We start from the raw sequence: 25,326 nt of genomic DNA, 5'->3' as shown, positions 1-25,326 counted from the left end.
ATAAAAATATATGCTCAAATCATAACAGCTGTCAGTGTGTCAGTGTGCTGACTTGACTATGACTTGCTCCAAACTGCATGTGATTATCATAAAGTGGGCATGTCTGTAATGGGGAGACTCGTGGGTACCCATAGAACCCGTTTTCATCCACATATCTTGAGGTCAGAGGTCAAGGGACCCCTTTGAAAATGGCCATGCCAGTTTTTCCTTGGCAAAATTTAGTACAAGTTTGGAGCGTTATTTAGCGTCCTTTGAGATAAGCTAGTATGACATGGATTCGTTAGATTTTCTAGTTTCATATGATACCAGTATCTTCACTCTAGCTTTAAAACTGAGCCCGCTAAAAATGCAAGTTGTGTCAATGCGTTAAAGAAATTAGTGGCGTTAAAAGGATTTTGCATTAACGTGTTATTCTCGCGTTAACTTTGACAGCCGTAAAATTATCAGCTTCTGAATTATGTTTTTAAAGTAAACCTAATTGAAGAAAGGTAAAAATGGTGACATTGTGTTTGAGTTTTTCATATTTGATCTTTGCAGATAAAAGGAAAATTATCAGCATGGATGCCATAGTTTTGGGTATCAAGGAGGTCAGGAGAGGTCAAGAAGCCACAGGCTTATACAAAGGACCTCTCCCGAACCCAGGAGAAGAAAAACAATAACAAAAAAGGAAGAAAGAACTAAACTAACAACAACAACAAGCACACAAAATGTGCAGAAAAACTAATCAAACAGTGGAAAACAATCCAATAACAACAATGTAATACATACAAAAAAAACTGAAAAGAAAAAAAAAGAAAATATATCTAAACATATAAAAAGATAATTAGACATTAATTAAATGTGATGATAATTTCCTTTTAAAATGTTTTTAAGGATAACAAACTCTTGATAATGTGTATTTTGGTGTTCCATAGTTGTACACCACGATATCTGAGGGAGTACTGGCCATGTTTTGTTTTGTAAAAAGGCAGATGGTGAAGATGATTAACCTGTCTCGTAGTATGTGAATGCATTTGAGAATTAGATTTAAAGAAGTTTACTTCATTTCCTCAACCTGTGATGACATTAATTTGCCACTAGGTGGTGATCATTCTCTTAAATTCACATGCACACCTGTGAATTACCTGCCGGGTTTTTCCTTAGTTGTGCACTGTACTGTGTTTATTATTTTGAGAAGGGAGCAAGCTCAACTTTATGCAGCATTGATATTGATTAATATTGATGACATAGGTTTTAATCCTTGAAAAGGAATATTGAATATTGGTCAAATGTCAATGCATTATTTGTGACAGCTAAATACAATTTATTTTTTCATATATCTTTCTATATTTTCAGGCTTTAAACTTTGGTGATAATTTTGGGTTGAATGAGAAGAAGGTTGGAGAAGACAAAGCATGAAATGTAATTCAAGGCAAATATTATTATTATAGGACTTGCAACAACTCAAAGTGCGGGAAAATCATAAAGAACGCTGGTTCATGGAAACTTATTTATCCTTAAAAATTAAAACAAAAATAGAATTTATTTAAACTAACATCAGTTTGTTATGGCTGAGATGAGGACTAGAGCCCGTCTGCAGATGAAGAGGACCAGACGGCCTTGTATGGGATATTATCTTTGTTCAGCTGTTTCTCATTCCTTAAGTATTTCTATCACACTTATTTGTATTTCTACTAATTTTGGATAAATTGACAGTGTCATTCCGGTGCCAAATTAGTTTCAGATTGAGCTTTAAACTGGTTTGAAATGTATTTATTTTACAGATCTGGTGCAAGACTGATTTTCATAAGACTTCATTCAGAGTTTAGCTGACAATGTAAGACGATGTGAGGTTGCTGTAGCCATATGGAGTGTATTGTAATAGATGGATTAAGACAGAATCTAGCTGTAAAGTACTCTTTAATCACCTCTAAATAACACAATGCGTCCAGCTAGCACACCAAAGCCATGTGACTTCATTCAATGTTTTTATATTTTGCTTTGGTTCAGTCAATCCAGCTGTCTTTTCAAAAGATACAACCCCTGATTTTGTAGTATAGCACTCTACTACTTTACAAACTGTGAAACACTGAGCTGAGAGGAAATTGTGGAATTCAGGGATGCTATTAGAAGCTAAACAGATTCTTTAATGTGTTTTTAACCTCCTGCATGCATGACATGACAGTTTTCTCAGAACAGGAGCAGTAGAGATCTCTACATTCACAAATGCGTGAACATGACGGAGGCACCTGTCCTATTTTTGAGCGATTCTGTTCTCATCAAATTACAGCAGGTGCCTCGAATGTACTTGTTGAGTCATGTTGCATTCCTGCTGCACAACACAGTTACACACACAAACACACACAGAGTGGCTTAAGGCAGAGCCACAGGTATGTCTGTGTTTTTCATGTATTATCAATCCTGAATGATGAGGTGTAAGACGTCTGCGTAACCTGTGTTTAAAGATACAGCTCCCAGGGCCAAAGTCAAAACTCAGGATGCTTATATTGACATTATACTGAGCAACCTCATTACCACCACTCAGGTGCCCTTGAGCCCTTAGCTTAACAGTACATGTGAAATTCATGTTTGCATACATGTAATATATTTATTTGTGAAATATCATACAGTATTTTACATGAACATGAACTGTCCAAATACCTCACATGCATATATGTGAGTTCATCACATGAGAAATGTGAAGTTTCACTTTAGATATTACGTGTTCAAATTGTTGATTTCACATGTGATGTCTTACATCTCACTCGTGAGATATCCAAAAATCACAAGCACCAATATGATGTGAATTTATCACGTTTGAAATATACAAAAAGCCAAACACCTATATATGAATTTTTCACATGTGAAATTGTGTTTAGCATGTTCTCATCCCAACTCGTCATATACCGCCGCAGAGTCACGCCCCTTTGGCGTCACTTTAGGATTAGGCAACAAAACTGCTGTCGTTAGGTTTAGGGAAGAACTACATGGTTGGGCTTAAAGGCCCAGACACACTAACCAGACATCAAAGAACTAGCTGCGACGAAGGCCGACTTTTGAGTCGCCACATGTCAACTTTGTCTTGGCAAAAAAAAAATGCTGCACTCGAACACACCGCAAAGACTACAGCCAACGGCCAGTTAGCTCGTACGTTCTGCGCCTGCGTGAGAGGCAATAACTCTCCACACCAGCAGGCGGCGGTGGTCTGTATTCATCATCCAAAAAGGGAAACCAGAAGACCGAGGACGGCAGATATACAAGCCGTCGTTATGATACGTGCATGAAACAAAGCGGCGTTTGCGACCATTTTCCCACCACTCTCACTCACCACTCAGCTTCATCCCAGACGGCCATGTTGCTGTGAAAATATCCGTGAATGATCAGATGAAGATGAAAAATGAGAAGAGCCTTCTGTGTGTGTCCTCTTGACTTTACTCGTTGGCTCGCGTTCCTCTTGTCCGTTATGTCTTTTTCACTCGTTAAGACTACGTCACCACACTCCTGGTGCACTTTCCCTGAGCGTTTACTATTGCCATGGATAGGTTGATCTTATAGTTAATTGAACGCCTGGTGAGTTTAGTTCCGCCGCTAAGGGGTGCCGTTAGCGGCGGTATCGAACACCGATGGCTGTGACAAAGCCCCAGTGTTTGGCACCCAGGGAATGAGAATGGGTTGGATCATCTTTTTAAATGTGATAAATAAATGTATTTATTTATTTTAAAGGGGTGTTAGCAGTTTTCCTGTAAAAGAAAGTCTTGCTCTCAGTGATACTTCTCTGGTTACATATAAAAGGTTCCAAAATTACTGATTAACTGAACTTTTAACAATTTTTTCTTGACATTTTTCACCTTTATTAGACAGATGACAGCGTACAGGCAGACTGGAAATGGGAGGAGAGAAAGAGAGAGGGGTATGACATGCAACAAAGGTCCCAGGGCTGGAGTTGAACCCTGGACGTTGCGGGTTTAGGACATGCGCCGTAACCATTCAGCTACTGAGGAGCTCCACAGTTTCTTCTTTCTAACCGTTTGTTTTGCTGCGTAATGGGAGCGAAACCAGTCAGAAGTTATTTTAAATACTGAAGAGGTGGAGAATGATGAAGGCTGAAGGCTTTGCATAGTTTGTGCTGGTGTCATTGTTTGTTATTATATTGCAAAACAGACATTGGAGTCACTGCTCACACAGTGTTTATAAGGCAAGAGGTATGAAAGGATCTGAAAGACGCCTCAGGTTACATTTTGAAAACAATACCATACCTAACTGTACCACCCTAAAGCTCCACAGGAGAGGACTTTCTTTGACACATAGTCAGATAGCAGTACCATGTAAGCTTGTTGGGTCTTGCCCGGACGTTGGTATGTGAGGAGGGAGGACAGAGGATCACAGTAACAAGGGTGGGGAAGGGGACCAAGAGGTGCTGATGACAACACGGTGACATGGACAGAGATAAGAAGTCAAGAAGTTTGTGGTTTTAGAGCCAAATCATGGCTCTCAGTTTACTTGATGCGGAGGTCATAAAATTGTCATTAATAAAGCGACCCCAACAAATAACTAAAAAGCTGCAACTTGCTCTGCCCTTCTGACATATTTTTTTTTAAATTTAGGAATATATCTACAGAAGGGAACACTTCTCAGATAATGCACATACTTTGGAAAGCAACTCTTCAAGATTATAAAAAACAATTACACATGGATACAGCATTTTCTGGCCTATGACAACATTTTAAGTAAAAAATAATTAGTAAAAATATGTCATCCCTACCACTGATAGAACACTTAACTGAAAGCTATTATAAGTTTGGATGTAAACTGCAGTAGTTAAGCCACAAAGAAGTCCTTCAAAGAAGGATCAAGGATTCAAACATCAGCTCCTCGTGGGAGCATATTAGCAACTTCCTAACTTCATTTGGTTTTCTTTGAAGTCTCATTCACGTCGTTCAACAGACTATTTCAGGTTTCTCATGATAGAAACAGACGGTAACCTCTGGATCTGAAAAGTGAAGCCAATGCTGAAGTGCCTTAAACTTGCATTCTTTCTACCAGCCAGCAGGGGGCGACTCCTCTGGTTGCAAAAGTCAGATTGTATAGAAGTCTATGAGAAAATGAGCCTACTTCTCTCTTGATTTATTACCTCAGTAAACATTGTAAACATGAGTTTATGATCTCAATCGCTAGTTTCAAGTCTTCTTCAATACAGCATGATGTTCATTTAGTAAATTATGATGCTATTTAAAGTCAAATAGACCATGAAGTAGGGGATAATTTAGGGCGTGGCTACCTTGTGATTGGCAGGTCGTAACCGCAGCGTTGTCCGGATTGGGAGTTGTCCGTGATTTCATATTACAACTTTAACCCTTTCACAGTGTGTCTTCAGTTTATCAATTAGAACATTTTTGTCGCCTAAAAATGTCTTATTCAGCGTTAGGTTGTACTTAGCTCCACCCTCTCGTGTCACTTCTGGTTGCAAAAAAAAAAGAAGGTGACAGCCAAAAACCAACATGCCAACGGCCAAAATGCCGAACTCGAGGCTTCAAAACGGCAATCCACAAACCACGTCACGGTGACAACGTCCACTTCTTATATACAATCTATGGGTAGACACCAAACATATTTGTTTCCTAATCTTAAAGTAAGCTGCATTCAGAGCCCTGAGAAGCAGACGATGCCTCTCAGAAAACTAGCCCCTCCCACGCACCGTCTGACCATCCGATTCAAATATGTGACCACTTCTTTCTTTTTTTTTTTACCAAAATGACTGCTATTCCCATTGAGACTGAATTAAGGCCGAGTCGAGGGTTACACGGAGGTGACGGTTGGCAGCACAATGTATTCCTGCAAAGCGGGCGAATCTTTTCGTTGCCTCGTGATGTTTTTCTGCGTTCCTGAGGTCACCTGACGGGCCGGGCTCAATGCAGGGCTGTGTGGCCAAATCATATTCATGGTAGAGTAATTCTGGTCTGATTAAAAGCATCACCTCCCCTATTCGAATGTTTTGTGTCAGCAGCCCCTTTAACCCACCTGGGCGTGGACAGAAACCGGCCTGTAGCAGCCTTCCCATACACAGGGAGAACAGAGCTGAAGGAGCAAAAACTCAAACTTTATTCTATTAGTTCTATCGTATTATTTTACTCCTGCACAGAGGTCTTATTTTGTTTTCACAGTTTTTTAGTTTCATACATTAAGATAAATATGGGTTCAAATCCTCATTGGCTCATTGGCAGCGCTATTGACTTTTTATGTAGCTTTTTTAAATTGTTGCTCTTTTGGAACAAGTCAATGTTTTGGTGTTGTGCATTATTCTCCCTATAGATCCCATTGACTCCATTAATATTCCCTTAAAGGGACTATTTGTAACTTTCAGAAATGCTTGTTAACAGCGACACCTGTGGCCGTTCAGTCAACAAAAGTCAGCGTCGGGCTCGCGCTTGCTCGCTCTAAATAGACATGAACGAACAACACTCAAAACAGTGAGGCGACACACGTCAGCTAAAACAACAATATCACTCTATATTTCAGCTGCTTGGCAGTAATGTTAGCTGACCAGACGAAGGTCTCTCCATGAATCAATGCTGATCCTAGTGTTGGCTTTTCCTGCCTTAGCCCCGCTGCTTCAGCTCCGGCTAAGGCTGCGGGGCTCCGCAGAGAGTAACGTTACCGTCTCCGACCGCAGCCACCCGGTCGGAGGCGATAACGTTTCTCGCTGCGGAGCCCCGTCACTTCACAAGACACGAGAAACCTCTGTTGGTCTGGAGGAGCTGCAGCAGTTATTTCTGCACAAACGTCCACTGTACATTCACTAGATATTCTCAGAGCTAAACTAACTCTTCTGCAGTGTGGAGTGAGCGCGCGTTCACGTCTAGAGGTGGAGCGAGCAGAGCGAGAACGCGCGCTGTGTGAGTGAAGGCGAGCAGGCAGAGGAAGAGAGACAAGGCCACAAGGCCACACGCGAGCGCGCATACGCGAGAGCGCAGGTGTCCCGACCCGGTACATTTATACGCTTAAAAAGTTACAAACAGTCCCTTTAAGGTCAAGGTCAAGGTGTAAAATCATAGAAATTATAAAAGAATATTTTGGTTCGCTTTCAACGTTTTTGTCCGCAACACAGCGCAAAAAAAATAATCTTTAAAACCCACTGTAAACTACCTGCTCAGCAGCGAACAGCAGACAGACACAGTTAGCAGCCAGCTGGTGAACATAGTGGAACATTCATCAGCTAAAGAGACAGATATTTCCCTCAGGAGTTGGTAGAGACCAAAAGCGGAGCTAAAAGAGAGTGGATATTGGATTTACATTCATCAGATGGCCAGAAACAAATGAATGATAATGTTGCTCCGTAGCTGCTGGATGTGTAAATAAGACACTGTTTGCTAAAAAGATTGTCACATCAACTTAATAAAAGGTGATGATCTCTTGTCCACTTCCCCCAAATGGCCAAAATGTTACTGCAGCTTTGAAATATATCCAGAATATTCTAAAAGCTCTTCCAATAGTGCAGATGTTTGTCTGTTTTGATCAATATCAGGCTAATTTTCTGTAAGCTTTATTCCTCAAAGTTGCTGATGAAGCAGTGTGCGGGCCTCAGCTCACTGAGCATCGATGCAACTGGGTCACTTTGCCAGTGGAAATTTGGAAAGCACTTGTGAGAGATTCGCTTCGTTAAGAAGCAAAGGGAAAGTTTTAAATCCTCTCTGTCTCAGTCTTGTTCCACTGGCAAATAGGTATCCAGACAACAAGGCCTGTCTCCTCTGTGAGCCAGTTTTGGTAATAGGAGTATTTTTTCCCCGAAATCACGACTCTCTGAGCCCCCAAACTTATGACAAAGTTCCTGCAGTTGATACAGAATTTTTTATATTTTGGATGCTGGCACTGGACAAAATCCCATCTCTTCTTTGGGCTCCTTTTCTCCTGTTATATAAACTCCATTTGTGCTATTCTACATTTTATTCTGCAGCTATTGAATTTCTTTCCGGGTATTTCAGTGTAGCACAGTCATGTTTCCCTTTTCTTTCTGTTTCCTTCTTTTTCCTATTTTCTAATCTTTTTAGAGTCTGTTGAGACTTTCTGTATAAATCATTTAAATGACCTTGAACATTATGTAGGAGTAGTTGCAGATTCAGAGAGGACTGTGGCACTAGACCACAGGTTTCCAACCTTTTGGCTTATCATGTTCAGTTCATGAACTAAGCGAAGTCATCTCATAACCCCTTGTCAAGGGTTACTTACTGTATTTCAATGAGTTGTGAACAAAGACTTTGCATGGTTTGAAATTTTGCAAAGACAAGATAAACCTGTTCTCTTTTCTTCTTTGCTAAGTTCTTACCTGTCTTGTGAGCCCTCAGATTGATCTCTAACGCGAGGCGCTCAGCAATGCAAAAGCAGCGTGTAAAACGCTTCACTCTCATGAAAAGAATTACAAAAAGCTGCCCCAGGTTGATAAAAACATGCTCTGTCTGATCAGGGCTTCTCTTTAGCATGTTGGGCAATCCAACACAGGTTGACCAGTTCTCTCTAGTGAACAGGAGAGATGGTCATCTTGAAATTCAGTACTAGTTTCCTCTTTATCATTTTGTGTTATAAATAAGGGATAATGCACAGCGAGCCGGTCATTGTTGTGAAATAAACCCAGATAGGGCGAAGCAGAGTGGTCTTGCATTGCCCTGAAAGGGTTTATTTCACAACAATGACCAGCTAGCTGTAGATCATCCCGTTTATTACACGGCTACTTACTTGAGAAATCAATAATTTAACACAAAAACGGTCCGCCAGAGTCCAGCCTTAGAACTGTGCCCATAGCAACGGTCTGTTATACATAGCAACGGTCTGTTATACATAGCAACGGTCTGCTATAAAGAAATAACAGACCATAGAACGCTGTGATTGACCAATCAGAATCGAGTATTATAACACAGACGCGTAATAAAGCTGTATGAATACCTCGTTCACTGTAAATTTGATTTATTTGGCTTTCTATCAAGAAAGGTCAGAGGTCACGTTTAGCTTGAGTTCCCTGTGTTGACTGCTGTATGTCAACATAGTAAAATCTAAATGTTGAATCTAGGTTTATAGATCATATAACCCTAACTGCACCTAACTGAAATTTCCGCTGTGTGCCAAGCGTGTCGGAGAATTATGGTGACTGACGCAAAAACGTGAAAATGCGAATGTCCCTCTCTAGAGTCAGTGTTTGGTTTGTCCATTCTGGGCTACTGTAGAAACATGGCGGCCGACTCCGTGAAGAGGACCCGCTATAAACGGCTTTGCTGAGGTAACAAAAACAGTTTCAGGTGATTAAACACTAAAGAAAACATACTCATTGATATTATATTCCATTTCTGCCAATAGAAACGCCCTAAATGCTACACTGTTCCTTTAAATGTCCCAGAAATCTCAGTAAAATCTGCATCATCTTTGACCCACTTGTTTTTCTTTGCACTTGTTCATTTCTGTCGCGGCACTTGACCCTCCAGTGCGATGTACTGCCGGGGCCATGAGTCTTTATACGCCGAAGATAGAAAAGCCACAACCACATAATTATAGAGCACTATGGGTGTTTCCCAACTAGCTAACCATAATATCCTTTTTCTCTTCTCTCTTTTTTTCCATCCAGATTTCTCGACAGAACCGTTGGGTGTTAAAATGCCTCGCTCTATGAAATCCCAGTGGAGTGGAATTTGATGTGGTACAATATATTTAGCTTTCAAGAGTCAATAAAGTATTAAAGTTAAAGCTTTGTTAGTGTAATGCAGGGGTCTGCAACCTGCGGCTCCGGAGCCCCTTGCAGCTCCCTAGCTCCTCTCCAGTGGGTCCCTGTGGATTTTTAAAAATGGAAATGAATAACTGTCTTTTGTTTACATTTTCTTTTTTATTTATCATTGTTGTAGGTCTATGGTACGACGGTACAACGGAGTATTAGGGCCACATTGGGGGAAAAAAATAAATCTGAGATTTTGAGAATAAAGTCATAATATTATAAAGTCATAATTTTACGTGTTATTTTCTTTTTTTCTCATACAATTATGACTTTTTTTCTTGTAATATTACGACTCTATTCTGGAAATCTCTTTAATTTCTTTCCCTCAGTGTGGCCCTAATACTCCGTAGTACATTTGCACTTTGGCCCTCAGTGCATTAGACTTATATACTTTATACTTAGACTGTAAGCTGTGTTAACTTCATTACAAATGTTTTGCGGCTCCAGACAGATTTTTATTTATTTGTTTTGCCTAAAATGGCTCTTTTGCCAGTAACGGTTGCTGACCCCTGGTGTAATGCATGCACAGCACACACATTTGGATAAGACGAGTAACCACAAACATTAGCAACCATATCTGTTGTAAGTTGTTGATGTTTTGAATAATAAATGCATGAATAAAAATGCAATTGAGCAGTTTTTGAATGATTTTGCACGTTACAGGTTACAGCAGATAATATACCCACAAAGCCATGACCAATTATCTCCCCCCATTCACAAAAAATGACAAACAAATGATGTATGACTGAGTTTATTTGGAAGGTTTATTACATTCATTGTGTTGGTGTACCAACAGGATTTTGAATCTAAGACACTGATAACCCAAATATACTGTATGGAAATAGAAATAAACAATACACAAAGAAAGAACAAACAAAGACTTACTTAATAACATATAAACAACACACAAAGAAAGAAACACACAGACTTAGGTAATAATATATAAACAATACTTAAACAAAGGAGAAACAGATTGCAGCGGTTTACAATATACAACAAATGATCTAAAACAGTTAAAACAGGCAGCGGTCTTTCTGCAGCGTCTCCAAATACACATTTTGATCAAAATCTCTAGAAAAAAAAAAAAAGATCCCAAACCCACGATTTCCATTGTGCAAAATTCATCTATCTGTTTATTCCTATATAGAAGTAAATCCTCCACCTTTGAGCAGGTACAACTTTTCCAGTTTGTGTTGCACAACCAAAAAAGACGTGACACAAGAATAGCTATGCTAAGCATCTGTATGTAAACAAAGTGTTGCCATAGCTACGCCTCTGCATGTTCCTGGCAGGGTGTGTAAATAAAGTTTCATAGTTTCACTACAGCTAACGTTGTCTGAGGCCTTGTTGCTGGTGCTCTCTTGTGCAGCCAGTAACAAGGGATACTATTATCTGCCAGTCTGTGAAAATATAATTTTCTCTCTCATGGCGTACGCGTCCTCGAGGCGAGGTCACCGCTTATCACCAGCAGCAGCAACACATAATCTCTGTATGACAGCTGGATTTTAAGTCGACAACTTTCCCAAAACAAACCAACCACGTCCTCCTGACATTTAAACAGCAACAGTAGAAAACAGTTGTAGATCTTACATCAGAATTTCTCGGCAACAGTCAATTGACAGATTATCCCGTTACACGATTGAGCAATTTCATAACAAAAAGAGACAATGGGATATAACACAGCCTAAACGAAGGGGCTGAGCTCTTCTGTCTGTTCTGAGAAATAAACCAAGCACATCTGCATGGGATCAAAAAAGGTCATTATTCATCTAGTTCATGTTACTTTCTTATGGAAGTCTGTACACATGACATCTATTGCATGTCTTTCTGTCCTGGGAGAGGGATCCCTCCTGAGGTTTCTTCCTTTTTCCCCCCATTAAAGGTTTTGTTCCTAATCCGAATTGAGGGTCTAAGGACAGACGGTGTCTTCACAGATTGTAAAACCCCTTGAGGCAAATTTGTGATATTGGGCTATACAGTATAAATCAAGCTGACTTGACTTGATGCACGTCTGCAAGAAACTAACAGTAAACATCTTTAGAAAAAGAGACAATAAAAAAGTAAAAAGACTATTAGAGAGGTGCAATTAAGGCACATAGTGTGTAGCATTTCAATACCAAGGCAGCGATACACTCTGTGATTATCCGTGTAAATATGAAGTAACCTATTAGTGACTTTAGAGAGTTTTTCCAGCGTCTAAACCCTCAAGCCGAGTGAACGCAGACGTAGAAGTTCTTGTGCTCCCCCCAGTAGTGGAGCTCGTCTTTGAAGCTCCAGGAGCAGGCCAGGTCTCTGCTGGTTTTGACCGTGTGGACCACGCAGGCGCCGGGCAACTTCTCAAACAGGACCTCCGCTACACCCACCACCGTGAGTTTCTTCTGACTCTGGATCAGCTGCTGGATGTGATTCTCATCCACAGGCTCGGCCGAAGAGCTGTAGGACACCCAGACGTTGAGTTTCTCGTCTGTTGAAGGGACCTGGAAGCGACTCTTCCCTGTCGGGCAGTGGAAATCCTTCTTGTTGGCGAACAGGCCTGAAGGGGACTTGAATATACGCACGGACCAGCCCACCCAGTCGTACTTCTTCTTCAAATGCTCTATGATAGCATCGGCTAGCTGCTGGTTGGTTAAGTTTGACTCGTCTCTCACCAGTCGACGGGAATCCATCTCAGCCTGTTTAGGGAAGCTGACGATGCAGTCTTCAATGACAGCATTCATTTTAGCCTGGACAGTGTTCATCTTCTCACCCCAGTCTTTCAGGAGCGCGTCCTCCTCATCGTATCCCTTCAGGGCTGCGTGGCCCAAAAGTGCGATGAGCCCGATGCAGAAGAGCTTCTTCAGCCTGGCGCAGAAGTCCTCCACCGGCCGGCGACTTTTCTCCTCGTAGTTCAGGGTGATCTCCAGCACAGATTCCCCAGAGAAGTTATCTCCCGTCACCGAGTTGTAGAGGGTGATCAGGTTTTTGTCACCGCCGGTCTTGGCAAAATGATCCAGGAAAAGCTTCTTCTTGACCTCCCGGAACTTGGGTTTGGCGTTGAGGATGTCCATGTACTTCCTGAACTGGTTAGTGATGTTCTCCTCCACTGGGAAATACACGGCATCCAATCCGCTCTTCTTGATCTCATCGTTGATTCGTTTTATCTCCTCTGAGATCACCTCCAGACGCTCTCGCACCTTCTGAAACTGGTCCTTCATGAACGCGGCCTCTTTGCTTTCCACGTTGTCCAGAGCCAGTTTAACAAGCGGGGCGGCGATGGAGAAAATGGGGAAAAGGTCGCCGGCGATACTGGCCACCACTTCAGCTCCCTGTTCAAACACTTCCATCACAGTCTCCACCATGTCCTTCTTATCCGCTACAAGCTGCTGCAGCTGGCTTGCCATCTTTGCTGACGTCTCGCAGACTGATTCTGACACGAGAAAAACATTGACATGGTTAGAAACTTTAAGCAAGAAAACCTCTTCTAAGTACAAACATACAAGTATAAACTGAATACAAAAGAGGCATAAAGTATCAAACATCACTTTTACCGACAGAAACACGTTTTCTAGGTTTACTTACAGTTCTGTTCCAGTGTTGAAGGACTGCGGCCTGCTCCTTCACTCCTCTTACAACGCAGCAAAAACTGATAAGGAAAGAGAGAAACAGCCAAGTGAGCTTCAGTGCTGGCTGATGGCCACACCCAGTGAGTCAACAATGCTAAGGGAACTCAGCAGTGACGGAAGGCCGGTATGGGCTGAACTGTCTGTATGTTATTTGTGTGTTTACTGTCGGGTGAATCAACCGTTTCATTAAAAGGCTCGATGAGTTTACATTGTGGGCATTATGAGAAGAAGCTGTTATCTATCTTAAACAAGCAATGCAGCATATTTCTCTTAGTGCAGTGTGACTTGTTGGAATGTGAAGACAACATGGAGGAGCGCTGACTGACCGTCTAGTAAACACTTTTACACTGAGCTCATGTTTATTATGGAAAACTTGCAATGTCAGTATGAATGATTATCTCTCCTAACTCCTTGACAGCCAGCCCGTCTACTATTCTCAAGGTCAATAAGGAACTTTTATGCTTAAAGGAACAGTTTGACATTTTGGGAAATACCCTTAAAGTGGCAGTAGGCAGTATATTTTTGGCATCTTTGGGCAAAAATTCCATAATAACCTTTCATCATATTGCAATTCAGCTGTTTTGAGAGAAAACTACACTTCTGCACCTCCTCATGGCTCTGTTTTCAGGATTTAAAAAATCTAGTAGGTAGTTTGGCGTTCCTTCAAGAGAATTCACGATGGCGGTGGCGTCACAAACTCTCATTTTACAGCTAAGCCGTGCACTACAAGATGATTCTGAAACATCTGAGGCAAGAAATAGGTATTAACGTAACATAATATTGATTCATATTTGATCAGCGCTGCCTAGTTTGACTGTTTGGACGGAGTTCGCAAGGGATTGACAGCCAGCTCTCATATGCAGACGGACAGCAGACCTCAGATCAGCTCTTACTGCTTGTTTTCCTCCGGTCTGTGAAATCCTGCGGATGCCATTAAGAGCACCAGAGGACACAGAGGCACATGATTTTTTTCAGGTTACCTGTTTCATGTACTACTGTCACCATATAGCGACCGTTTTATAGAAATAACTTTTTTTAATCATATTTGCTCCAATCTCGCCTACTTCAGCTTTAAGTTATCAAATAAATGTAGTGGAGTAAAAAATACAATATATGCCTCCAAAATGTAGTAGAGTAGAAGTATAAAGTAGCATAAAATGGAAATACTCAAGTAAAGTAAAAGGACCTCAACATTGTACAGTACTTGAGTAAATGTACTTCATTACATTCCACCATTCACTTGGAAGGTAAATCATTGTTTTCAATGTCTCTGACATAGTAATACTAAAGGTAAAGCAGGTATTCAGTGATGTAAGGTTATTATTGATATAAAGGAAATAATTTCCTGTCTTGCACTTTGCACTGGAAACCTTATTTAACACATACCTCCTCCCAAAGGCCAGGAAACAGAGGAAAAGCTGACTGTAAAGCAAACCAGATTGACTTTCTGGGCATGTTCAGACTTGTCCTTTTGCAGTTTTGCAAATGTGTCATTTGGGTGGAAATCACATTTTGGCCTACTACCTTCACATACCTTCATCGTGTACGCAGCAGCTCGAGCTAATGAAGCTGTCGTCACATGTTTTAATTCAGGTTTCTGTTGTTGTTGTTGTTTTTAAATGTTGGCTGAAGGAGAAGCTGTTTCTCCCTCAGCCAGCTCAGTCAATAATGGAGCAGCAGGCGTGGGAAGTGATTAAGTGTAAGAGGTTAAACTTGCTGGGCAAGGGTGCGTTTTCCAGTGAAACTCAGCAAGTTACCACGGCAACAAGACAATGGAAAATAATCTGTCAGCTTGTTCGCCGCTCTGCAGAGGTCTGCTCCGCAGGGCTTATCTAGCTAGAGGATAGAAGATAGCACAAACACCTCTGCAGGCGTCCACAGACAAGACGGAGGTCTCTACACTGGTGATTAAATTCCAGCAGAGATGTACAGATCTGAGTAAAGATTAAAGGAATAGTTTGATATTTTGGAAACTTATTGGGAGTTGATGAGAAGATCGATACCACTCTCGTCTGTCCGTTAAATATGAAGCTAAGATACATAACAAGCCCCTCTAAGGCCTTTGTCTACACGTATGCAGATCATTTTAAAACTAGATATTTACTCTACGTTAAGGCCTCTCATGCAAACAGAATGATGGATCACAAAAACGGGTATTTTTTTAAAACGTCTTCTAAGGTGCAGACTTTTTAAAACTCTGGTTACTTTGTGTCGGGGCGGATGTGGGACGTGTGAAACGGGGCGGATGTGGGACATGTGAAACGGGGCGGATGTGGGACGTGTGAAACGGGGCGGACGTGAGACGTGAAACGGGGCGGATGTGTGACGTGTGAAACGGGGTGGACGTGGGACGTGTGAAATGATGGCGTGTGTAATGTGCATGCAATGACAAAGATGGTGGACTTTTTCACGTTTTCTTAGCACTTGTTCAGACTAATCACTAATTTACATTTGAAAAATGTTCCAGTCGCAGGAGGCCAAAGCAGGGGACACATTAAACATGTCGAGGCCAAATGGTGATTGAATGTGCTTTTGGGCGATTGAAGGCGAGGACTGGAGCACTCGGAAGAACCTGAATGACTTCCGTTTCGTCATTTATGCATGTGAAGAGACAGTTGAGGACATCAGAGTGATGACAACCAACTGTTATCACACGGACTGCAATGAAGCAGAAGGAAAGGGAGAGAGAAGGGTGGTAACAAAATTCCTTGACCCTTAACTTGTGATCTTACTTGTGGTGACACGTAAATATCACAACGAGCATTTGGAGTCGTTTTCGCGTTCGAGTGTGGACGGAGACATTTTTGTAAAACAAAGGTTGTGTTTTGTTTTTTTTAAACGGAGGGGAAAATATCCGTTTATAATAAGATCTGTACACGTGTAGACAGGGCCTAAAGTGTTTGTTTAATTCGTACAAAAACAGAAGTGCATGAATGACACATTGTAGTGTTACTGGGGGTCATGTGCACCACTATGTCTCGACACACAACCCCCGAAAAATCACAACTTGACATTTTACTCTTCATATTTTTTAAGGAATAAACAAACAAGATGAAATGTGTTAATTAGTCAGAATTAGAGGTGTTGCCACGCAAGCTGTTTCCCACTGTTTCCATCCTTTATGCTAAGCTAAGCTAACCAGCATGGACAGACATGATCAATCTTCTCATCTAACTCTGGTCAATTCCTTTAATTGAGCATCCTTTGAATGTCAACCACAAAACTCTAAAACGTGATATGAAATATGTAATATCCACATAATTTCATTGTAAGATTTGAGAAGAAAAAGAACAAAGTAGGCTACAGGAAAAATCCAACAGGATGTTAGAGCATTTACAGATACTGTATCTTATTTGATTTGACTGTGCTAAAACTGTGATTCCTGTTTTCCACTGATGCTCTCTCTCTCTCTCTCTCTCTCTCTCTCTCTCTCTCTCTCTCTCTCTCTCTCTCTCTCTCTCTCTCTCTCTCTCTCTCTCTCTCTCTCTGTCTCTCTCTCATGGTCCCTGGGGTTGTGTAACTGCAGTCTGAGTGCTTGTGAAGCACCTTCACAAACACGATTCAAACATAAAAGTGCTTGAAGAGATCACATTTTCAGAGACATAGAGCTGCAGATGCATCTCACCAGAGATATGAATGCCAGGCTACAGACAAGAATAACAAGTCATGTTGTACACTAATATTTCCACTTATATTCAGTATTACACAGTGGTGGAAAGTAACTTAAGTACATTTACCCGTACTGTACTGTAGTACCTACGACCTTAAGGGGACTGTATGTGAGTTTTTACACCAAAAAATCTTGTGAAACCCGTCTCGCAAAACGGGAATGTGACCGACGTCGGGGGGAAAACTAGGATCAACATCGTACAATGTTGCTAATGTTAATCAACATGATGCCTGTCAATCACGTTCAGTCTTGTGTGTGTCGGTAGTGCGAGCGCGAGCAACAGGACGCTGACTGTCGTTGACTTAACGGCCACAGGTGTCGCTGTTAACAAGCAATTTGTGATTCTTACATCGAGTCCCGTTAAGGCACTTAACTTGAGTATTTCCATTTTATGCTACTTCATACTACTTTTCAGAGGGAAGCATTGTACTCTTTACTCCACTGCATTTTTTATTTGACAGATATAGTTAGTTTCAGATTAGGATTTTACATAAAAAAGATAACCATATAAAATAAAATGCATATATTTGCAAATGCAAAAGCAAAGATTTGTCAAAAGTCCAAAAAATAAATAAAGATTTGTATAGTAGAATTTTTTTTTTTTTTCTTGTTTTGTACTTATTAATCATCTCACAATCCGTCAGATTTGGAGGAGTCTAACCCGCAGTTAAGATACTGGACTCCCTAAATGTATATAAAGTAGTTTAAACTATCTTAACTTCTCCTAGCTACAACAGTAAAATGCTGCACATTGATGCATTAGTATTACTATCTACTGTAATAATGCAATACATAGTAATGTCAGTCTGCACATTTTTCTGCAGAACAAGTTCTTCTGATACTTTAAAGGTCCCATATTGTAAAAAGTGAGATTTTCATGTCTTTTACATTATAAAACAGGTTTAGGTGCTTTATAAATACAATATTTAGACCATTTCACGGTTTTAAACATAAACATTCTAAATGTGTCCCAGTTTATTTCCTGTTGCAGTGTATGTGAAGCTGACGGGAGGTAAACATGGACCCAAACTGTTGCCTAGCAACGCAATTCCGTTGCAATTCCATTGAAATGCACTAAAACGGAGCGTTTCAGACAGAGGGTGAATACCGGCATATTCAGGCAGACAGTACGAGGAAAATAATTTGTTTTTTTTAACATTTACAGCATGTAAACATGTTCTAGTGGAAACACAAAATACAAGTATGAACCTGAAAATGAGCACGATATGGGACCTTTAAGTACATTTAGCTGATAAAACTTTTGTACTTTGACCTACATTCTGAATGCAGGACTTTTACTTGATTGTGTTTACAGTGTGGTATTTGCACTTTTATTTAATTTAAACTAAATAATGTAATGAAGGCCTGTAGATTGAAAACGACGGTAAACTACATTGTAAACAAGATAATTTCTTTATATATATATATAGCCTACTTTATACATTTGTGATTATGATAAATAAATAATAAACTGAAGTGAAACACACCATGTGCACGCTGCCATCTACACCACACAGAATATCTCTAAAACAGTTCATGTTTCATTGATGTTATGTGGTAGAGCTTCCTCTTAACACAACTATGACCAAACCTCTCTAACAGCTGACCACTCAGTCAGTCTGGCCACAGAGAGAGAGAGAGAGAGAGAGAGACAGAGAGAGAGAGAGAGAGAGAGAGACAGAGAGAGAGAGAGAGAGACAGAGAGAGAGAGAGGGGATCTAAACGCTGTTAATGGAAAATATATCGATCAGTCCGAGTACAAAGCCTCTAATTGTATCATTTTACATCCGAAGGACAGAGAGCCAAACAAACATGGCAGGTTAACACCACAGATTAGTTTTTACAAAGCAACACAAGTGGATATAACGCCTTTAAAAAAGTTGCCCACTTCCTGGAAAAAGTGAAGCACCAGATCTGCAACCAACGCCCATAAAAGTCGACACTTTGTTTTAGTTTAAACTGCATTAAATATTGCAGATTCATCTAATCACCCACTTTGCTTTATTAAATGAAAGCTGCACTAACAATATGCACGTTTTTTAAAGCACTCTGGTGCTAAAAGAGGAGAGAAATGCTCGATTATGTAACGAGACACTGGAATGGAGTCGATGAAGTTGAATCGATCATTTCCTATTAAAGCATCTCATCACTATACCATCACAGTTATTAACCTATATGAGCCTGATGTCCACTATGAAACATTGTTTAACCGAAATGGGACTCACCTTCAAAAGTTTGAGGAAGAAATAGACTAAACTTGCAGCCTGTTTGTCTTCCTATTGGTCATGTGGCTCTCGTGTTACAGAGGAGAGGAAACACCCAGTCAGAGAAAAAAAACTAGAAAAAACTTGGATGGTGGAGGAGGAAAAAAAAAGAAAAGAAGTTGTGAGCATAATAGGTTGTTGCTGTGTGCTGTGATATTATTACAGGTCAACCTCCACCCATTTGATAAACAAAGGCATGTTATTAAAGCATTGTTACCTTTGAAGGAGGTTTGTTTGTCTGCACAACTGTATGCTTCATAATGCTCAAAGGTTTGGTCCAGTGCTGCCATGTCACACATAAAGAAGTTGCTCAGAATAAGGCAGCGCAATGAAATGCATAACAGTCTATCATGGTTAAAAGTAAAAGACAGATTTACTGCATCGTTGCTTAATTTCATTAGAAACATATCGGTAACTAAATTGCCAAAGGTATTATATTATATAATCAATTACGCTTCAGTTGTGATGAACATGAGTACAGTACCAGGCATGCCACTGAAGGAAGATTCACACTTCCGAAGGTGAAAACTAACATGTTGAAAAGTACTGTAGTGTACAGAGCAATGGTGAAATGGTACATTCAATATATATAAATATATATATATATATATATATATCATTCATGAAAATAGCAAAAATCTATTTAAAATATTATTGAAAAATCATCTCCTAGCTGAATAACTCTCTGTGTCTGCTGATATTTAGCTGACATCAAATCATAAAAGGTTTAATGTTGGATAAGTCCCGTTAATACTTATGGTAAAAGAAGTTGTTGCTTGTTCTGTTTTTGTATTTTGATATAATATGCTATGGTCCAACCACTAATGAATCATATTTACCTCTATACTCTGTGAATAGTGTTAACTTGAACCTATAGGTCCTGTGTTGTGTCTTGAATATTGTTGTGTTTTGTTGCTGTCGTTTTTGATGTTGTTGTCATTGTTGGTAAAGATTGTAATGTGATTGTGTACTGAAATGTAGCCTAAAACAGTTCAAAGTGATTAAAGTGGACTCCAGGAAGAATAGCTGGGCTTCAGACACAGCTAATGGAGATCCCAATAAAAGATAAAAGATAGAAGATAAGATTTTCAATAATTGTAATAGCTCAAAACGTGCTTTTAGATAACTGAGTAATGATGACAAATTCACAAAAAAACATTCACATTTTTTTTTGTTTATTACAAATTAAAGTAAAATATACATATATGTATCTTGATTGTGGAATAAGGATTTTGGACGTTTGCCCTGCAGCAATATATTGCACCAAAAGCAGCGAGAATATTATAATTGATTTTTGTTTTATACACATTTATATTTAGGAGTAGGGCGATATTGATATAATCCGCGACCTTACAGTATATATAGTCATTTATTTATTTTATTTAATACTGTATATGTTGTGAGGGTGGTACATTTTCTGGAAGTGGATTAAAAAAGTTACCCCACCAAGAAATAGTTTTTACACTTCCTATTTCAAGTCTTTATGTTAAGCTAAGCTAACCCTCTCCTGGCTGTAGCCTCGTATTTTACAGACAGACGTGATAGTGGTATCAATCTTCTTATTTTACTCTTGGTAAGAAAGCAAACGAGTGACTGATTTTTCCAAAAATATCATTACTATTCCTTTAAATGTTGAGTTTGATAGTTAATTTTTGACATCAGAAACAGCCGTTGACAAAACAATCCCAACTCGAGATCCACTTACTCCCTCGTTCAACAGCTTCCAAAGACCAATAATGAACTGTGCCATAAAGCAGTCGGGCTCATTGATTTACAGCACAATGGTCTGATACACCCAGAGATGTTTAAAGGGATTAAAAGGGAAGGGTGCCTTGGTGTAAACATATGGTAAAGTCTTTAGCCGTTAACAGACTAATATCATCATATCGCCCAACCCTAGTAATATCTAATGAGGACAGAACACTAATTTGAAGCTGGCATGGAGATGTACAGCTCTGAAAAAAACACCCTGAAGCTGCTGTATCATCAAGAGATGAAAGATATATAAATGTAAAAGAATACAAATCATTACAAGTAAGACAATGAATCACATCCCAGAAAGCAGACGGAGCAGATTTAGCATCGACGCAGAGAATATTTATGAATACATTTCTATATTTAATGGAAATATTTCCAGGTCTCTGGCAAAGACATTCATGAATTTATGTGTAGCTCATTTCTTCCAGTATGCGGCTGCACTTTATGTTTTCTCTGCGATCCTACTGGGAGTGGATACACAGGTGAGCTCTTTTGTGTTTCCCATAGTAGTAACAATCCTCATGGAAGTTGTTGCTCTCCACCACCTCCTTGAAATGGCTGACAGCATGGACCAGGCAGTTGGGGAAGCTCTTGTTCAGAGCCAGAGCCACCTCCATCATGTCCCCCTTCATCTTCTCACTCTCAATCTGCTCCGTGATCTGACTCTTGTTGATGGGCTTGGGGTCGACGCAGAAGGAGACCACCACTTTGATCTTGCTTTTGGTCAAAATGTCAAACCAGTTGGTTCCTCCACTTCCGTGACACTTCTTTCCTGCCAGCCAGTTGAAAAAGAAAATGCGCTCCCTGTCGCCGAAGGCCCTGATGGACCAGTTCACCCAGTCGTATTTCTTCACCAGAGTATCCAGAAGGGATTTGGTGAAGTCGCGGTCGACGCGGCCGGGACTCTCCTGAAGCTGGTGCTCCAAGTCCAGCTTGGCTTGATCTGCAAAGTTCTCCGTACAGTCATCAACAGCCGCTTTCATTCGTTTCTCCACTTCCTCCATCCGTCCCTGCCACCTCTTCACCATCTCCTCCCCCACCACCCCTTCCTTGAGGGCGGAGTAGCCCATGACGGCGATAATGCCCACCACAAAAAGCTTCTTCAGCCGGGCGCAGAAATCCTCAACTGCCCTTCGGCTTCTCTGCTCTGTGGTGACGACCGTCTCCAGCATCGGGTCTCCTGAGATGCTCTCCCCGATGACGGAGTTGTAGAGGGCGTCCAAGTTCAAGTCGGCATCGGTGTTCTCGTAATGGCTGAGGAACTTCTCCATCTTCTTCTCTTTGAACTTTGGCTTGGCGTTGACGAAGTCCTGGAACTTTTCATACTGGCTGAGCATCTGCGCCTCTCGATCGAAGTTCTGCTTGTTCATCGACGTCTTCTGCAGCTCCAGGGCAATTTGATCAATCTCATCTTGGATTCCCTCGAGTTGCTGGTTGACCATTTCGAACTGCTGAGTCAGGTAGCGAGCCTCTTTGCTGTCCGGGTTGCTGAGTAACTCGGCCGAAGCCACGAACACGGCCTCCAGGATGGGGTGAAACTGGCCCACGGTGGCAGCGAGCACCTCCGCGGCTTGTCCCATGATCTCCACACCTTTCTCGATCTGGTCCCTGTTCTGCACGACCCAATCTGCCACACTATTCATCTTTGTATCGGGTTTTTCACACTAACTAATCTAATATGTTTTCCACTGCGAGAGGCTTTGATGGTGCCTGAAAGAAGAAGAAACATGAAACCCTTGTAAAGTTCATTATAGTGGGATTTTAAGACATTTCAGAAAGAAAATATGGGCGCTCCATTTTCCTTTTTTTCAGTTAGATTTGGCAAAGCGAAACTAATCAGCTGACATTAAGTCTTTTTTTTCTCACAGGACATTTTCCTGACAAAAAAACCCTACAAACGGCAGGTCATGTCAGCACATGTAGGCATCCAGTTTCATGCCGCACCCTCAGAGCCTCAGCTAATGGCAGGGACTCGTTTTTAAGACTTGGTGGCATTGACACATATATAAAAAAAAGCTCATGAAAGTACACAAACTAAGCACACACGGATGGCAATTCAGAACAAATATCAAACACGGAGTGTGTACTCATGAATTATGACGTTAAGTATATTGTGCAACATTGCAGTATACTGGCCCTTTGGGATGTCCTTTTTTTATTACTGCTCTAACAATAGCCAAGACCCAAAGCAAACACAGATGTTCACAACATGGTGGATGGATTTACTTTGGTAACGATAGTATGGTTTTCGATGTAAAATACACAAGAGAGATGACCTAACTCGTTTCTAATTCCCTGGAGCCCATATCCAGCTCAGGAAAAAGGCACACCCAGGTCTGAGAGAAGAAAATCCCCACCACTGCACTTGTTCAATAAAGCAATCACACTTCCCTCATCATTACAACACCAATGTAATTAAAACCAAACACACACAAATGTGTTTTTTTGAGGTTTACGTATGAAAAAAAGAGACAAATACAGATGTGTAACCACAGAAAATAGGCTTACCAGTAATTGCTGCAGTGATGAGATCAGTGGTGTCATTTTACAGCCTTTCCTAACACTGCACTAATTATATTTACTTTACTTTACCACATGCCATCAGTACTTTTACCATTCTTACACATTTCTATGTAATGAAAATAAAAAAAAAAGTGCACCTTTCAAAATTTGAATTTGTATTTGAATTTTAAATTCCATTCTAATTTAACAGGGAAAATAATAACAGTGAAAGAAAATATACTTACTGAGTAATTATCTTGGTTTGTGTTTGAAAATATCTTCCCCTTGTAAAAGCAAAAAAATAAAAGTTTGTCTTCTTTAAGCACAAAAAGTGAAATATATTTTGTGAAAGGAAAAAAAGGCGAGTCCCACACAGCACTTGATCAAACACTGGTCTCCCCTTTCAGTGTGATATGCTTTGCTACACAGAGGCTTTATAGGAACCACATATGTAAGTTCTGAACAAAACCACATCCTCCAAAGGACTCATCTTTACCTTCTGGCACGTCACTTGAATTCAGTGAAATGTTTTTCCGTAGAAAGATATTTCACTTTTAAGAAAAATTACAAGACTTTTTAAAAAAGAAAGAAAGAAAGAAAAGAAAAATCCAGATTCTTCAAAGCTTCAAATGAAGGCCAGTTTTAATAATGGTGAGAAAAAGTGAACAAACAAAACTGAATATGCTGTTTTTCTTTCTTTCTTTCTTTCTTTCTTTCTTTCTTTCTTTCTTTCTCCCTTTTTAAATTATTTTTTAAAATAGAAATCTAATAATGACTGTAAAGTGGTGAAGCAGATGATGGAGATGCTGAATAAAGAGCAGAATTAAGAAGAACTCACCTTTCTAGTTAAATATCCAGTGGGCTACAGTCCAGTTATCCAGCAGTCCAGCTGTGCCTGTGAGCACCAGCCTCCTTGGGATGTATATATAGACTCTCTCCCTCTCTCTCTCTCTCTCCCTCTCTCTCTCTCCCTCTCTCTCCCGGTGTCTGTCTGTCTCTCTCTCTCGTCACTCCCCCTTTGGAACTCCTCCATCCCAATCCAGCATTCCTCAGAAACCCACTCAGAGGGATGAGGGGCCGGCACTGACACAGATAACATCCTGTAAACACTCCCCAGGGACATAATGCACCCTGGGAAAATTAAAAAAAACAAAACTGGTTTGTGTTTGTGTGAGGGAGGGAGAGAGAGAGACAGAGAGACAGACGAGGAGAGTGAGAAAGAGAATAAAAAAGGAGACCAGTCGCAGGGGGTTCAGCAGAGCGACCCATGAGGACAAAACCCCTCTTGTTGGGGCTTGAACAAGGTTGCCATGACCACTGCACTGGTTTTCCTAACTTCTGTGAGACTGTGCACGCTCGAAAGCTCAATTCAGCCCCCTCTGTTTGCAACAAGTTGGTATTCATAGCAAGTTAGTGCCTTAAATAACAAGATAAACCATAATTTAGACATGCAGGCTAAGATCTTTGAGATGATTTTGTGAATGTTGACCTAGTTTACTCTGGAGCTGATAATTAGTGAAGGTATTAAGCTATTGGGTCGCTGGATTCAAGCATTGCAAAGAGGGATGACATTTGCCCCACGGGGGCAGTCCGTCACAGTGCCGCCCAGTGAAAGACAGCCTGTGTTTGCCGAGTGCGTACCATGACAGTCAGAGCTCACATGGCCTCTGTGCTTTATAAAGCAGGCCGTGACAGCCCGATGTCACCGTCATCTGTGCCCTCTAATGCATCATAAAGAGGCGGGAACAGGAAGAGGAGGGAAGGATGTGTGCTGCAAATTGATACTGGTCAGCCGGGCGG

The 25,326-nt window shown here is 40.7% G+C and overlaps 1 protein-coding gene and 1 long non-coding RNA gene across 6 annotated transcripts; one reads left to right on the top strand and one right to left on the bottom strand.

Moving 5' to 3' along the window:
- Positions 1-305: 305 nt before the first annotated feature.
- LOC119496541 lies at positions 306-575 on the top strand. Its single transcript, XR_005208738.1, has 2 exons — positions 306-352; positions 448-575. It is a non-coding gene; the product is annotated as an uncharacterized LOC119496541 (long non-coding RNA).
- Positions 576-10,465: 9,890 nt separating this feature from the next.
- On the bottom strand, positions 10,466-24,752 carry LOC119497010 (protein rapunzel-like). Of its 5 annotated transcripts, none has more exons than XM_037784739.1 (3): positions 24,365-24,752; positions 13,289-13,352; positions 10,466-13,136 (listed from the first exon to the last, which is right to left on the bottom strand). In XM_037784739.1, exon 3 carries the CDS (start codon positions 13,108-13,110, stop codon positions 11,935-11,937), a length of 1,176 nt encoding a protein of 391 aa, XP_037640667.1. In that variant the 5' UTR covers positions 13,111-13,136; positions 13,289-13,352; positions 24,365-24,752; the 3' UTR covers positions 10,466-11,934. The 5 variants fall into 5 exon arrangements, with proteins under 5 accessions (XP_037640667.1, XP_037640666.1, XP_037640665.1 ...); XM_037784738.1 differs by lacking the exon at positions 24,365-24,752 and adding an exon at positions 19,228-19,467; XM_037784737.1 differs by lacking the exons at positions 10,466-13,136; positions 13,289-13,352 and adding exons at positions 20,425-22,734; positions 23,772-23,810 and having other exon boundaries at positions 24,365-24,695.
- Positions 24,753-25,326: the final 574 nt, after the last annotated feature.

Source organism: Sebastes umbrosus, chromosome 11 (genome assembly GCF_015220745.1).
Source record: "Sebastes umbrosus isolate fSebUmb1 chromosome 11, fSebUmb1.pri, whole genome shotgun sequence".
NCBI classification, from domain to species: domain Eukaryota; kingdom Metazoa; phylum Chordata; class Actinopteri; order Perciformes; family Sebastidae; genus Sebastes; species Sebastes umbrosus.
Note: the sequence above shows the minus strand (reverse complement) of the source record. Positions and strands in the feature narration are given on the sequence as shown.

What these genes read in the sequence shown, in the direction of transcription:
- LOC119497010 (XM_037784737.1), bottom strand. Translation starts at nt 22,667, where the DNA reads ATGAATAGTGTGGCAGATTGGGTCGTGCAGAACAGGGACCAGATCGAG.